General features: G+C 40.5%; 1 protein-coding gene and 1 long non-coding RNA gene across 3 annotated transcripts in view; both read left to right on the top strand.

Moving 5' to 3' along the window:
* Positions 1 to 8,295: 8,295 nt before the first annotated feature.
* LOC138953516 (uncharacterized) overlaps positions 8,296 to 16,208 on the top strand; it is a 58,527-nt gene continuing 50,614 nt past the window's right edge. The window contains exon 1 of the mRNA XM_070325350.1: positions 8,296 to 8,534. Within this exon, the coding sequence (XP_070181451.1) occupies positions 8,444 to 8,534 (91 nt within the window). The 5' untranslated portion in view covers positions 8,296 to 8,443. The remainder of the gene's footprint in view (positions 8,535 to 16,208) is intronic.
* Positions 12,045 to 16,208, top strand: part of LOC138953192 (uncharacterized) — a 5,604-nt gene continuing 1,440 nt past the window's right edge. The window contains exons 1-3 of one of the 2 annotated variants that reach the window (XR_011451506.1): positions 12,045 to 12,139; positions 12,830 to 12,922; positions 14,872 to 14,962. This is a non-coding gene — a long non-coding RNA (uncharacterized lncRNA). Of the gene's footprint in view, positions 12,140 to 12,829; positions 12,923 to 14,468; positions 14,532 to 14,871; positions 14,963 to 16,208 lie in introns of those variants that run through there. The other variant, XR_011451507.1, reaches the window with a different exon arrangement.

Here is a 16,208-nt window from a genome sequence, read left to right on the forward strand (position 1 = left end):
TGAAGAAAAAAGGTCTTGCATGTAACGAAATTCCACCGCTAGAAGATAATGGAAAAATTATTGATAACATTTGTGAACAAGAAGGGCAAAGCCCATACGACTCACATGCTTTACACATTTTTCCTACCAAAATACATGTGACCTTGACCCAAGGTCAAGGTCATCCAAGGTCATGCAACACAAAGCTGTTAATTCAAGACATAGGAAGTACAATGGTGCTTATTGGCTCTTTCTACCATGAGATATGGTCACTTTTAGTGGTTCACTACCTTATTTTGGTCACATTTCATAAGGGTCAAAGTGACCTTGACCTTGATCATATGTGACCAAATGTGTCTCATGATGAAAGCATAACATGTGCCCCACATAATTTTTAAGTTTGAAACAGTTATCTTCTATAGTTCAGGGTCAAGGTCACTTCAAAATATGTATACAATCCAACTTTGAAGAGCTCCTGTGACCTTGACCTTGAAGCAAGGTAAACCAAACTGGTATCAAAAGATGGGGCTTACTTTGCCCTATATATCATATATAGGTGAGGTATTCAATCTCAAAAACTTCAGAGAAAATGGGAAAAATGTGAAAAATAGCTGTTTTTTAGGCAACATTTATGGCCCCTGCGACCTTGACCTTGAAGCAAGGTCAAGATGCTATGTATGTTTTTTGGGGCCTTGTCACCATACACCATCTTGCCAAATTTGGTACTGATAGACTGAATAGTGTCCAAGAAATATCCAACGTTAAAGTTTTCCGGACGGACGGACGGACGACTCGGGTGAGTACATAGACTCACTTTTGCTTCGCATGTGAGTCAAAAAACGATTTTGTTTAATAATTATTTTGAAAGCCAGTCTAAAGTTGAAAATCCAGACGATCCCCTGCCCGAGGCAAATTGGTGTAATACATCTTTATCGACTTTTGAATTAACAGAAGCTGAAGTTGTCCAAGTGTTAAGGAATTTAAATTTATCCAAGGCCGTGGGCCCTGACGGAATACATAATAAATTGCTTGTAGATGGATTACCTGTTATCGTTCCACCGCTTACAGTTCTCTTTAACAGATCCTTGTCTGAGGGTGTTTTTCCAGTTGTCTGGAAAACTGCTCACATTACGCCCATGTTTAAGATAGGCGATAGGAGTGCTTGTTCCAACTACCGTCCAATCTCTTTGCTGAGTTGTATTGGGAAGGTGCTTGAAAAATGTATACAAATCCGTGTGTTTGGTTATTTGAAAAATTATGATTTGATTACACACTGCCAATCTGGTTTTATTGCTGGTGATTCGACTGTTTATCAACTATTGAGTATATATGATGATTTTTGTGTTGCACTTGATAAAAACATTATGTCACAGGCAATATTTTTTTATGTATCCAAAGCTTTTGATAAAGTCTGGCATCGCGGTCTGCTCCACAAGCTTGAGGCGATAGGTATAAGAGGTCCCTTGCTTGTTTGGTTTGAACATTACTTGAGCGATCGCAGACAAGCAGTAGTATTGAAAGGAACCAAATCAAGTTATGCTACCCCTTCTGCTGGTGTCCCTCAGGGTTCTGTCTTAGGACCTCTTTTATTTCTCATTTATATTAACGATATTGGTGTTGGTCTTGAATCAGTGTTGAAACTCTTTGCAGACGATACGAGTATGTATTTAAGTTTAGATAACGATGATGTACGAGCAGAGATTTTGAATTCTGATTTGGATAAAATTCGCACATGGGCTTCTAAATGGAAAGTCACTTTTAATTGTCAAAAGACAGAATTGTTGGACATTTGTAGGCAACAAAATGTTTTACTTCCACCATTGTATTTCGAAGATGCACACTTAGTTGATGTTGAAAATCACAAGCACCTTGGCGTCATTCTACAAGGTAATTGTAAATGGGATTCCCACATAAAAAGTCTAATTGCTAAATGTAGAAAGTCAATTGCGTGTTTTGGTTTATTCAAGCATCGTTTAAACAGAAAATCACTTGAAGTTATATATAAATCCTTTATGTTACCATTGTTTGATTATGCGGACGTTATCTGGGATAACTGTACACAGTGTTTGGCAGACGAGTTGGAGACATTGCATCTCGATGCAATCCGAATCATTGTAGGTGCAGTACGTGGCACAAGCCACCAAAAACTGTATAACGAATCGGGTCTCGTGCCCCTGAAAGAAAGGCGACGTCGTCATAAACTTTTGCTGTATTATAAAATTGTAAATCGTTTAACCCCAGAATATTTATATTCCAAACTGCCGGTCCTGGTTTCCGATGTAAATCCTTACCACAGACGACGCCCTCTTGAACGTAAGTTTCCATTGTGCAGAAGTGAGTTATATAAATCTTCATTTTTTCCTTCAACGACAGCTTTGTGGAATAATCTTCCAGAAAATATACAACAAACGCAGTCAGTTGGTGAATTTAAAAGGTATTTGACCGATGGAGATGTTGTTGTTCCACCGTATTATTATTTAGGCAACCGCCAGGGACAGGTACTTCACAGCAGGTTGAGATTAAACATGAGCGATTTGCAACAAGACTTAGTTAACCGACACCTCTCTGATAATTTAGAATGTACGTGTGGAGCATGCCCGGAAGATTCTGAACATTTCTTATTACACTGTCCAAAATTTAAAGAACATAGAACCATTTTATTCAATAGTCTGCCAACACACGTTCTGGACTGCAAAACACTCTTGTTTGGAAATACTGATTTAACTATATCTTTGAACACGAAAATATTCTCTGTTGTACAAGACTATGTTATGTTAACTAATCGCTTCGGCTGATATTATATTAACTGTGCAATTGATGTAGCCAGGCATTCTCTCCCTCCCTCTCTCTCTCTCCCTCTCTCTCTCTCTCTCTCTCTCTCTCTCTCTCTCTCTCTCTCTCTCTCTCTCTCTCTCTCTCTCTCTCTCTCTCTCTCTCTCTCTCTCTCTCTCTCTCTCTTTACCCTATTTGTATAAAATATAATTAAAGATTATCAAGATAAGTGTTGAAGCTATCACTTGTTCGCCATGTTTTGCTATCTGAATGTGTATTGATTATAAGTTCAAGAACGTGTCCATAAGCAATCTGCTTGTTAACGTTCTCAATGTTGTTATTGTTTGAAACGTGTGTATGAGAATTTGAATAAACACGCTTAAACCAAGTTTGGAGCTCATTCCGTCAATCAATTTCACGACAAATGTTCTTGGGCTTGCTTACATGGACTTGTATCAAAAATAAGTCAAGAATACCACTAGATTCTGAGCGGCTATGATTGAATTTAACAGGCGTGGCCTAGCTACCCGGAACCGGGGTTAGAATGAGAACAGCTAAGCCATGTGAAGAAAATCAACGTAAGTATACGACACTTCTTCCACAAATGAAGCCTCTTACCTAGTCATACAGAAATAAAGTCGAGTACTTCGTCAGCCACAATGTAAAGCTTTCCCCTCTCCACGGGTCACCGTCATGAACTAGCCGGAAGTCGCCTGTGACACGAACGAACGCTGTCTGCAAGGGGTCATTTGATTGGAAATTAATTATTCATGACGCGACTTCCTTCCCTGTTTTGTAAAGTACCTTTTGATTGAGACTAAGTTTCATCCAACACAGTCCCAACACTAAATGTTTTTGTGAAAATTGTTAAGCAAAGGTTTTTGATCGAAAAGTAAAATGCCATTGTAAATGTGGCCATTTCTGCGAAAAGGGACCTTGTTGACAAATTTATCGATTTTGAGTTTTGGATTTTATTTGACAGACTGTTATATTTAGAACGTGATGTGAGAATTTCAGACCTTCAAATTTATTTTTCACGGAGTTATGACCCTTTTTTGGAGAAAAATGACTTAAAATGACCAAACTTTTAAAAACAAACTTTTGCCGGGAAATAGTAAGTTCAATCATCTGCCGTTATTACTGGTATGGTTTTAGGTCAAAATAATGTTTCATTCCAGAGTTATTGCCCTTTTTGTAACGTTACCCTAATTTTTACTTTTTCGTCTTTTTCTATCATTCTCTCCTCCCATGCAGAAGAAACAAGTCGCGTAAGGCGAAATTACTACATTTAGTCAAGCTGTGGAACTCACAGAATGAAACTGAACGCACTGCATTTTTTTCACAATCACCGTAGTCCGCCGCGAGTGCAAAAGGCAGTGAAAGTGACGAGCCTGTTTAGCGCGGTAGCGGTTGCGCTGTGCTGCATTGCACACTTTACTGTACCTCTCTTCGTTTTAACTTTCTGAGCGTGTTTTTAATCCAAACATATCATATCTATATGTTTTTGGAATCAGGAACCGACAAGGAATAAGATAAAATTGTTTTTAAAACGATTTCGTAAACTTAATTTTAATCATAATTTTTATATTTTTAATTTTCAGAGCTTGTTTTTAATCCGAATATAACATATTTATATGTTTTTGGAATCAGAACATGATGAAGAATAAAATAAAAGTAATTTTCAATCGTTGTATAAAAAAATATTTTTAATTACAATTTTCAGATTTTTAATGACCAAAGTCATAAATTAATTTTTAAGCCTCCATGCTGAAATGCAATACTGAAGTCCGGCCTTTGTCGAAGATTGCTTGGCCAAAATTTCAATCAATTTGATTGAAAAATGAAGGTGTGACAGTGCCGCCTCAACTTTTACAAAAAGCCGGATATGACGTCATAAAAGACATTTATCGAAATAAAAAATAAAAAATCTGGGGATTTTATACCCAGGAACTCTCATGTCAAATTTCATAAAGATCGGTCCAGTAGTTTAGTCTGAATCGCTCTACACACACACACACGCACAGACACACACACACATACACCACGACCCTCGTCTCGATTCCCCCTCTATGTAAAAACAATCAGCCATATGATTTTTTTTCTCGAATATTTCTTCTTCTTTCATACTACCTCTCCCCCCGCCATGTTCTATTCTTTCTTCACCCACGCACATACAAACACAAACTATTTGAGGCTGTCTGCTGAAAACAATACACACACACTTGTCGACTTGAAGTTGTGGTACTTCTAAATTTCATAACAAGGATTAATTGTTCAGTTTCCTTGGTAAATACAGCTTCCAGTTGTAGAAAGTAACATATGGTGCTGTGTGTCCTAGCACACGTGGGTCTGTCAGTCTGTCCATCACTTCACTGAATTGAAAATGTCATCCGTGCACTCTGCTATCGAACGTCTCCCTTTACTTTCAACAAACTGAAATGCCAATCAGGGTCGAACTTGATGTGGCCGACGATCAAGACATTTTCAAAATGGATTTGTGCTGTTCATTCACACACAAAACTGCATGCCTAAGTATTGATGCACCATGCCGAAGACTGAAGTTGCTACCCTCCTCTGTACCCCTGCCTCATTCGCAAGGTAGACGATTTGCTTCTCTGAAACAAAGGCAACCACAGAGTTGATCAACATATTATTTACTAACCACTATTTGCACAGCTCAAGTCTGGTTTTGGGTACCTGTCCACTTGCCATTTCTAAGCTGGTATGGTAGGGTGACATTATCGAAAATGTAGTGTGTGTGTGTGTGTGTGCGTGTGTGTGTGTGTGTGTGTGTGTGTGTGTCTGTGTGTGTCTGTGTGTGTCTCTGTGTGTCTCTGTGTGTCTGTGTGTCTGTGTGTGTGCTTCTTTGTTGGAGAAAACAGCACATAAACACAAATATAACTGTATTGCTCCCCCCCTTTTTTTTTTTTTTAAAAGTACTGACAAATTGTAAAGTATTAATATGTCTTTACCTGCTGAGCAAAGTCCCAAGGGTAAACCATGCTGATTTCCTTGGAACTGGAACCGGCTGGACATTGCTGTTGCCCCATTCTGTCGAACACCTGCTTTGTGGCCAGGCACTTCTGTCTTTTGTTGTTGCACTGTCCGGTGAATTGCTGGACTTGTTTGTTGTTCCACGCCAGCAAACTGAGACTGAGAGAAAGAGGAACATTGGTTAAATAAAAAAAAAGAGGAGTTTAAAAACATACTACACGTACACACATACCACCACCATCATCATCATCATCATCATCATCATCATCATCATCATCATCATCATCATCAAAATCATCATTGTCATTATCATCTCTCTTCCTCTATCTACCCCTCTTTCTCTCTCTCTCTCTCTCTCTCTCTCTCTCTCTCTCACACACACACACACACACACACACACACACACACACATACAGAAACCCTCACACAACACACACACACACACAAGCTGCGCGCGCGCGCACACACCAGGGGCGGATCAGTTCATTTTATGGGGGGGGTTTCCAAAAGTATATTGTGAAGATATGGGTGTGAAGGCGCGAAGCGCCGAGCCGACGGCGCGAAGCGCCTAGCTTGCTAGGGGGGTCCGGGGCATGCCCCCCCGGAAAATTTTGAAAAAAAGGATGCAAAATGGTGCAAGCTGGTGCATTCTGAGGATGATCATTACTAGTTCCAGGCAGCAGATTTTGTCACTGATTAATACCCAACAAATTGAAACTCAACCCAAAAAAACACACAAAAATATTTTTATTTTTTGGCTGGGGGGGGGTTTCCGGAAACCCCAGAAACCCCCCCTCGTCCGCCCCTGCACACACGGGACACAAAACACACACTGCAGTCTATATGGTAACTTACCTGAAATTGTAGCCTGTCATAGATCTAAGTGGAGACAGCAAACGGTAAGAGCAACAGGTTCTCATTTACGATGTCCGGGCATTCAAACGATCAGGAAGAGGAAGACCTTGCTTCGCAATAGGCCTATGCTCTTGGAGAACTCTTTAACCGATTAGTAGTGTGCGTTGTCATCGTGAACCTTTACAACACCATCGTGATCAAAGTAGATCTGCTTCGACTTCGGAGTCACAAAATAATGTCCGGGCGAAGTGCAACAAAATTATTCTGAATTAACAGCATTGACCTCGTCAACAAAATCGTTGTCTTATCCCAAAGTGACTTCTGTCAGGAGAACATTCCGTGTTCAACTGAGAAGACTGACTTGCCCTTCCACTATCAGAATTCACAGCTGCAAAGAACAGAATGCCCCAGTCAGTAACCACTGATCTAAATATCAGTAACTTTAGCAAGGGAAGCAACTAAAGATGTAAACGGGGAGTAACTGTTCTTCATCGGGCAACTGCATTTGTCGTCTGCTTTTTCGTACAGTGCTACGGTCGCGTGAAAGTCAGATCTACCTGAACTATGCGTATAGATCCGTCTAGTGAAATGTAGCTGTGTGATGATTTGGCTACATCACTTTGCTGAATGTGCTTCCAGATGAAAGTTTATATTAAGCTTACTGTCAAACATTAAAAAAAAAAATAGGTAAGTTGTTTTAACTTGACCAAAACTAGCGACGAAAATTTTTTTCTCGAAGCACAACAAAACACTCTGTCGGCATTTTCGGCATCATCGCAGTCAACTTGTCATCGGTTCGATGTGTTTTTCCTGAGGAGGAATGAACATAAACATTTGTAGAAGTTTGTAATGTTGATCCCAAGACTATTTTCCATTACTTTAAATTGCTGTTCATTGTACTATCGCTGATAATTCATTGAACATTTTAGAAATTCAACTTGAAGTGGGCATCAGTCAGCACAGCAAAGTTTGTTTACATTTTGCTCTAACTTTGACCCCGCGTTTCTTCAATCAGAGGCTTAGCTCAACAAGGTCCCTTTTCGCAGAAATGGCCACAAATAATTATTACGGTAAACTTGCAAAGGATTGGTGCTTATATAGACACTTTTTTCATTGATGCCATAGGATAATTGTATTGATTGATTTCGTATGAACATTTTTGAATGTGATACCCCCTGACCCATTTATTCATAACATGTTATACAGTACTTGTATGCCGATAATTAAACCCCATGTATACTTGGAGGCTAAAGTGTGACCACCGTCCCCACCTACCCTCCCTCCCCTCCCCTCCCCCAACCTCAGCCCCCCCCCCCCCCCGCCCTCCATTTCCCCTGTCTTTCCAACAACCCACCCTACTGTCTATGTCTGTGTCTTGTCTAGGTATGTGCGTGTGTATGCGCTAAGACAGCCATACGTTATGTTGATAAACTCTGTGTATGCTGTTTGTTATGTTGTGTTTATATATATATAAAAGAAATAAAATTTAAAAAAAAAAAAGTTTCATCCAACTTTATCTGTCGACAGCCAAGACATAGGCCCCGCCCACCTCGTGACGAGTGCCTGTGATGCTTCTCTTCTCACACACGTGCGCGCGCATAATTAATAGTCTTGGTCAGATGCTCGTCACTGATTTTACGCCCAGACTAAATCCTCTGACGTCATCTTAAATATGCCACACATGTGTTACGTCACGTCAAAGTTCTGTCTGGAAGTTTGCTCAATATGGAGTCTATGCGAACAACTTCAGCAGACCTTATTTGTATCAGTTTATTGGCAACATACCGGAGACGACCGGACTATTATTTGTAGAATTAGGACAGGGTATATTTCTGGTTCAAACATGAGCCGACATGGAAGACGTCACCTCCCGAGAAGCCATGTTTTCCCCCTTCTTTGTCTTCTCCACATTTTCACTGCTGCGCAAGGTTACGGTACGGAAAGAAGTTTTGCAGTGTTTGTGCGAAAACGCATTGTAATGTTGCGTCGCCCAAAACAAATAACGGTTTTGGGTGTGACGAAAAAAAGAACAGGGCCGGAGTGCTATGTAAATTATTAGCAATTCTTCCAAATCAATTAAAAAAATATGACACTACCAGACTGTTCCCGCATATTGACTCATTGAGCCAGAATGTTTTGTATATATATGTAAAGTCGTCTCCGCTTAGCTCGTCCCTCTCGGGACCGAAAAATTCGCGACGAGCTAACCGGCCGACGAGCTAAGCAGCGGACGAGGTAAACGGAGTCCAATTTCCCTGGGGGATATGCTGCGACGAGCTATCCGGCGAATTCGTCCAGACCAATATTAAAAGCACATAAACACTTGTAAACGGGTGTATCAGGTTCTGAGATAACTATCAATCTAGTAGATCATCCTCGAATAGCCCTTTGTTCACAACATGACATTTTACCGTGTCTACAAACCAGAAGTAATCCTTTCATCACCATGGAGTAGGAGCTATGATGTGCAATGGTCAAATGACGAATTTCTGTTCATAGACTCGCTAAGATGTTGATAGAGTTTATATTCGTTTTGCATATTGGGTTTGTAACATGTGTTACTATGAAAATAACAGAGAGATAGGCAGAAGAGAGAGAGAGAGAGAGAGAGAGAGAGAGAGAGAGAGAGAGAGAGAGAGAGAGAGAGAGAGAGAGAGAGAGAGAGAGAGAGAGAGAGAGATGTAAACCATGAAACAGAAAGCACATTTCTTGGGATTTTTTTTATTAAATCCAAAAATAAGCAGTCCAATGAGAAGAATTTTAAATGAAAAACCAAGTAAACACGGCGCCAGAAAAAAGTTAAACACACACAAACACACACGCAAAAAAGCACTAACTCATTTGCGTGCTTACATACACACACACACAAAACACACACACACCATTTTCAAAAACATGCACATCAACAAAAAATCTGCGCAACAAAACCATAACATTATTCTAATTAGTCATACAAAGAAAGTTTTGTGTGTACATTGTACCTACTAATAAGTAGGAGAAAATTGAAACAAAGTAGCAAAATCAGATAAACAGCGCATGTTTTCTTCTTTGACATTCAATTCGAAAAGTCTGGCAGTTTATGGAACGTTCTTTTGTTACTGTCATCCTGTCAGAAGACGTCATCGCTGACGACACAATGTCGTTATGATGAGCTATCCGGCGTAAATGACGTCACACCATGCCTTGGGACTGGAAAGTTTGGTCGAGCAAAGCGGCGGACGAGCTAACCAGCTTAATTTTACAGATACAAAGAAGGACGTCAGCCCGGGGAAAAAATATGGCGACGAGCTAAACGGCGGACGAGCTAAGCGGGGTCGAGCTAAGTGGAGTCGAGTGTAGTTGGGTCATATCCAAGGATTCCGTGACCGTTGAGAGCAAAGGTCCGTTTCTCGATGGATTTGACTTCTGTGAAGGTTAAATAAAAAATTTAGAATGGGTGTACCTCGCGAAAGTGTGGGCATAACTTTTGAGAGCCCCAAATTCAAAATGGCCACCAACGGCCAGTATGAAAATTAACTTTTTACTGGTTTGGCTTAGAATGCTGCACAAAACATGTTTTCTAGGATAGTTTGGCATGGGGAATTCATATTTGGTATTATTTATATGATTTGGCCTATTTTTGATGTCCAAAACCAAGATGGCCGCCAATTTTCATGTCCGAACGGTCACTTTTGCAAAGTCTTGAAAGGTCCTTCCTAGTAGGCTGTAATGTCCGTTTCTCAGTTGATTTGGCTTCCTTGAAGGTTAAATAATGTTTTTATCCTCGGAAAGGCAGTAGAGGGCTTGTCATCAGCTTTCTCTAAATGGATTGCTTGAGGGCTAATAAGGAAGGGATACTGCTATATCAGTGGTGGTTGTTGACATCTTGTATATATACAGCTTGCTGAATCCTAATGCATGGGCCAAAGAAGGAAACTCGGCTCGACTGATTTGATATGTTGCAGTTCCGGAGCTAATGACCAACATTTCTTTGCGAATTTGCGTTCAAACGTGTTTTTCCCATAATATAACAATGCACAGCTCGAAAATATGGCCAAGAACAAATCTACGGTACTTCGAAGAAAGAAGAATAACAACATTCTTGTCCATTACGACTTGCAAACACCAGTTAACAGTTTCGGCACTTACATGGTACAAAGAAGGAAAACTCACGTGATACCCAAAGCATTTCTGGTTGGACGAGAAATTTCGACGAGCAACCGCTGCATCGTCTGCTCAACGTGATGGAAGCTACGTTATAACAAAAACCTCACGTTACATCCAAATTAGCGATGGCGTCAACATGCTGTGTTATTGGTTGCAGTAATGGGAGTAACCGACTTAAAAAATGGTGGTCGGAAGATTGCAAAATTCATTACGTGCCTCGACGGTCGTTAGACTAGTGTGTGGTTGCGAACCACCATTCAGGTGCCTCAGGTGGGCATTTGTTATCGCCTGTACTTTTAGTACGACTGATGTGAGCCGAATTTATTGGGGAAAGTTCAATGAATGCAAAAAGGTAATAGGTATGCCAAATAGTAGTGTGTCATGTTTCCTTTGCGTTGGGTTGTGGTCAAATACACAGCGGTTATCTGGGCTGAGGTGCACGAAGCAAAAGTGGGTGACAACCAATGGGAGATCTGCCCAAGTCGGCCCGCTCCCTCCCGGGGTGCACGAAGCTTTTTTCTCAGGGTTGCGTACCGAATGGGAGGCTCCCGTTTGGACCAGCTAGCTAGCAGCCCCACTCAAAGAAGTTGGCACCCAAAAAAATGGCGACCGCCTTTTCGAAATGACATTTTCGAATATTTTACAAAAACAACGCCCGAACGAAAAGGTAGATGCAAGTCATGCTTTTCACATTTTCAAGCAAGATAACCGCTGAGAGTACAGAAACGCCGCTGTTCGACTTTGAAATCTCGAATCGCAGACGACCTTCGCTTTCACAGTACAATCATAGCAGGTGAGGCAGTGTAACTCATTTCGATCAGCTCGTTTTCGTATTTTTTGTGCATTACGATCATGTAGAATTATTGGAATCAAAGCAGGAATGACTAAGGCATGCAAATGCGTTGATTTGGTCGAAAGCTGTACAGTGGTTAGCTAGATTCTTTCTGTTGAGTTTGTTTGTATGACTAAATTTCGTCTTCAAAATCTTACCACTTCTGTGATTTTCATTGTTTGTTTAGCTCATCGGCAGGAAAATCGTCAGGCAAAATATCAATCTGTTGAATGATAACATTAAGATAAGGGATGTTCAAACATGTATCTGCTTGCAAACACAAGCGCAAGGCCAGATCTATCTGCTTCATTGACTGCCAGATTTTCATTGAATTTTCAAACTTATGACTCCTTTGCAGACTCTCAAATTAGATCCAGTGTTTGTATTATTAGATTCATGATTGACCATGCAGGCTGTTAACGATGATGACGTTGTGTTTGTTTATGCTGATGCAATCTGCAGATCGAAGGGGACTGACCGCAGGCTAACCAAGTGATCAATAAGGCTTGTGTTTACCACTCAACATTTCCTTCCACCTATAACTCAAGGGCAAAAATAAAGGTACATGCTTGTGGATTCATTTATAATGCAATTCATGTCTATGAAGATCAAGATAGTTGTGAGCTTTAACTGATTATGCTTACTAATACCAGCACCATCCTCACCCCATAATAATAATAATAATAATACGAATATTTATAACGCGCACATATCTCACCAACAGGCGACTCAAGGCGCACATACACTCGTTCACACACACGGAGACTTAAAGTCACTAGCACACACACACACCATCAAACATTAAAATATGTACAGTTATTCAGGGTGGGATGGGGTGGGCAGTGTAGAATGCATGGATTATTTGGAAAAAAGGAATGTCTTGAGTGCAGATTTGAATGATTCGAGGGACTGTTGTTGGCGGAGGGGGAGAGGTAGTGTGTTCCATTGGCTAGGTGCTTGGAAAGAAAATGAGCGTTGACCTGCTGTTTTGAGTTTGGTGTGGGGGATGTTGAGCTTGAGGGAGTCGGCAGATGATCTGAGTGTTCGTGAAGGGACATAGAGAGAAAGAGAGTCGGAGAGATAGGCAGGGGCGAGACCATGGAGGCATTTGTAGGTGAGAGTGTTGATTTTGTAGGTGATACGGGCAGGAACGGGCAACCAGTGGAGCATAACACTCTCATGTCCAACTAGCACTCTAACCAACCTTCATCACTGCCCCCTCTCTGCATAATTATGTTCAATTTTTTTCAGAATGACCTTGTTATCACTCCAGCGTCTGACCATGGAGTCTACAGACCATAGTCTCAGATGTGATGGGATCAAGAGGATGCCACAATGATCAAGGTAACTTTGCAAATACTCAAACAGATCTAAATGCAGAAGGTGATCCACAAACATGTTTGCTTAAACATTACAACACCCAGAACAACAGCTGGCCTTAGTTGCTTATTAACTGCAAGCAACAAAGACCCTCTCCCCCTCCCCTCTTCCACCGGCAACATATATTTTCATATCCATATCCAAATGTTGTATAACTGTTGATATTTAACAGTAACAATTTTTTATTTCCAATCAATGGCTCTGCATTTATGGCCCTGTACACACACACACACACACACACACACACACACACACACACACACACACACACACACACATACACCCACACACATACACACACATACACACACACACACACACACACATACGGGGGGGGGGGGGGGGGTAAGAGTGAAATGTTGACGTCTGTTTACTTTGTATGATGGGGGGGGGGGGGGGGTTATGATGTAATGTAATGTATGATGATGTACTATGTGTTGATTGCGTATGTATGGGGGTTATGATGTAATGTATATGTATGATGATGTATTCTGTGTCGATTGTGAATGTATGGTGGGGTGGGGGGGTATGATGTAATTTAATGTACGATGATATATTTGGTGTTTGATAGTGTATGATTGTTTGTTAGTTGTAGATTATCGTACGATGTTTGATGTTGTAATGTTTGTGCGTGTGTTATAATGCAATATGTTATGATGTAATGTGTGATGATGTATTCGGTGTTTGATAGTGGATGTATGCTTGTTAGTTGTAGATCAAGTACGATGTTTGAGGCTGTAATGTTTGTGCGGGTGTCATATGTAGCCGTACGAGGGTTCCAGTGTGTGAGTTGTGCATGGCCGGTCGCTAGAGTGCTACATGAATGAGTAAGTGCATGTGGAGTTGTATGGCTGGGTGAATTGTGGGTTGCGTACGTCCGAGGGGCACATGTAGCCTGTGTGTCTGAAGTAGTGGGAATCAGAATCAGAATCAGAATCAGAATTTATTGTCATTAAAGCACATAGCCTATTGACACATTCAAGATACATAAGTACAGGAAAAAATAGCAATATAAACATAACATACATGTAATACAAAACCAAGTGGAACAGGGTGAACAAAGAGGACCTGAAGATGAGCATAGGTTATTGAGGACAGTCGGAAGACGCATTGCATCTGCGTAGTTGAAAACAATCGTACACATATTTTGCCAATTGCCTTTGGATGTCGCTGTCAGTAAACAGTGTGTATGTGTGCGTAAGGGTGTGTTGATATTGAACTTCAGTTGTTGCTTTGTAAATGTCTATGTATCAGTGTATTATGTCTTGCCACACACATGCCAAATTTCCTTGTATTGATGAGGACAATAAAATTTCTTGTATCTTGTATCTTAATTTCAGTCATTTGAATCACTAACACTTAACTGGGGTTCAGTTACTGAATCTGTGATAGTGTTATTTGGAGTAAGATTATTGACTTTTTTTGATGCTCCTGTTCTTCTTACTGTTTTTCGAATCCACATAATTCGTTTTGTCCATTAAAATACTGGTTTTTGTTTTAATCACTTCAGTATGTGTCCATATAGTCTACGCCTGAGATGTGATGGGACCAAAAGGTTTCCAGAATGAAACAGGTAACTTTTTTTTACCTGATCTTTGTCATGCAGAAGTTGGTTCACATTATACGTTGCACTGTTGTTGTCTTCCAAATACATTAAACATTGTACCAGTCATTACATTTAAATGACAATGCTGATTAATATCAAAACCTCCCCCAGTTCCCCAACTAGCCTTCTCACGCCCCCTCCCCCCCCCCCCCCCCCCACCCCCGGTCAACCCGCCCCCCCCCCCCCCAACTCATTAGATCACGAACACCACACTAATAAAATCATATATACTGTTGCTGCTGCTAAAAGTTGTTGTGACTTCTTCTTCCTCCGTGTAGATTTTTTTGTGTTTCCACAGAATATGCAGTTCTTCCATGCACCTCAACGTCTATAGATCTATGGAGTCTACAACATTGTCTGAGATGTGATTTGAGCCACATCATGTCAGAATGATCAAGGTAACTTTTTAAACACATATAGCTTAGAATTCAAACACACAGTGTCAGTGGTTTTTTTTAATGCATAAACAATTGCAACAGTCGGGGGCTTTCTCCCAATACAGATTGTGAGGTTTTCTTTGCAAGTTGTTTCGCTATGCAGAGTGTGATGTTTTTGTTTGTTTGCTGTACTAAATGAAGATGCACAGATGAAAGAAAGTCTTGCATGTAGAGGAAGGAATATGCTTTTGGTTTTTGACAAGACAAATTTTACTCATTAGAGCTTAAGTATAAATTCCTTAAATTTTGAACCAATATGTCAGACATCACAGATCTCTCAAATTAAAACAAATTAGGGCATCATTCTGACTTGAACATATACCACACATTTGATAGCCTGGTTATGTTCTGTGTATAGTGAAAACATTTCGCTTAATGAATTTGACATGTTGACACCAGTGCCTAGTAGGAAATTAATCGCACATCCTCCAATCTCCACCAAAAAAAGTCAGACGTATGTGCCCATGTTAAAATAAAGTTTTATTTTTCCCATGTAAAAACCTAGACAAACATGTGGTGTCTGATATACTGGGTAATATGACGAGGAACGTACCTTTAAAGGCCCAGTCCTTATTGTGAAAGCAGTTATGCTCAGCTGGAATTTGGTGAATTTGTTTTTTTTACAAGTTTTTTTGTTAAAGGTACTGAACTTGTCAAATCCAGGTGCACGGAGCCCCTGGGGCTTTTAGTCATACCTCAGGCAGCTATCCGTTAGAAGAACTACCAAGTTTCATTGACTTGCACCCAAAGAGTCAAGAACTGCGATTTTTTTACGAATTAATTTCGGACTCTGTCCCGGCTGGTCTTGACCTATTTTTGGATCTAAATTTAGATCAGGTAGATCACCACATCATGCACAAAAAGACACGTCACTAGCAAACTATGTCAGACATCATCATGAGTTTGTGTAAAACAAAATGGAGGCCGGAATCACTCAGTTGAATCGAACTCCGACCAAACACCACGTAATAACTAGGTTAATTTATGCACTCGCGGGAACAAGCCAACTGTCGAGCTTCACAGATGTCGTCGTTGGGTAGTTTTGGGTTTGTTTTACTACCATAGGAGGATTTTTGAACTGTAAATGCACTCAGCTGCAACAAAAACGCAAAACGAAGGCTGTGAGCTGCACTGTGCCTTTAATGAAGTGAAGTCGCAAAAAAAAAAAAAAAAAAAAATAACAATTTGTTGTGCACATAAAGCATTT

This window comes from Littorina saxatilis, linkage group LG17 (assembly GCF_037325665.1).
Source record: "Littorina saxatilis isolate snail1 linkage group LG17, US_GU_Lsax_2.0, whole genome shotgun sequence".
Taxonomy (NCBI): domain Eukaryota; kingdom Metazoa; phylum Mollusca; class Gastropoda; order Littorinimorpha; family Littorinidae; genus Littorina; species Littorina saxatilis.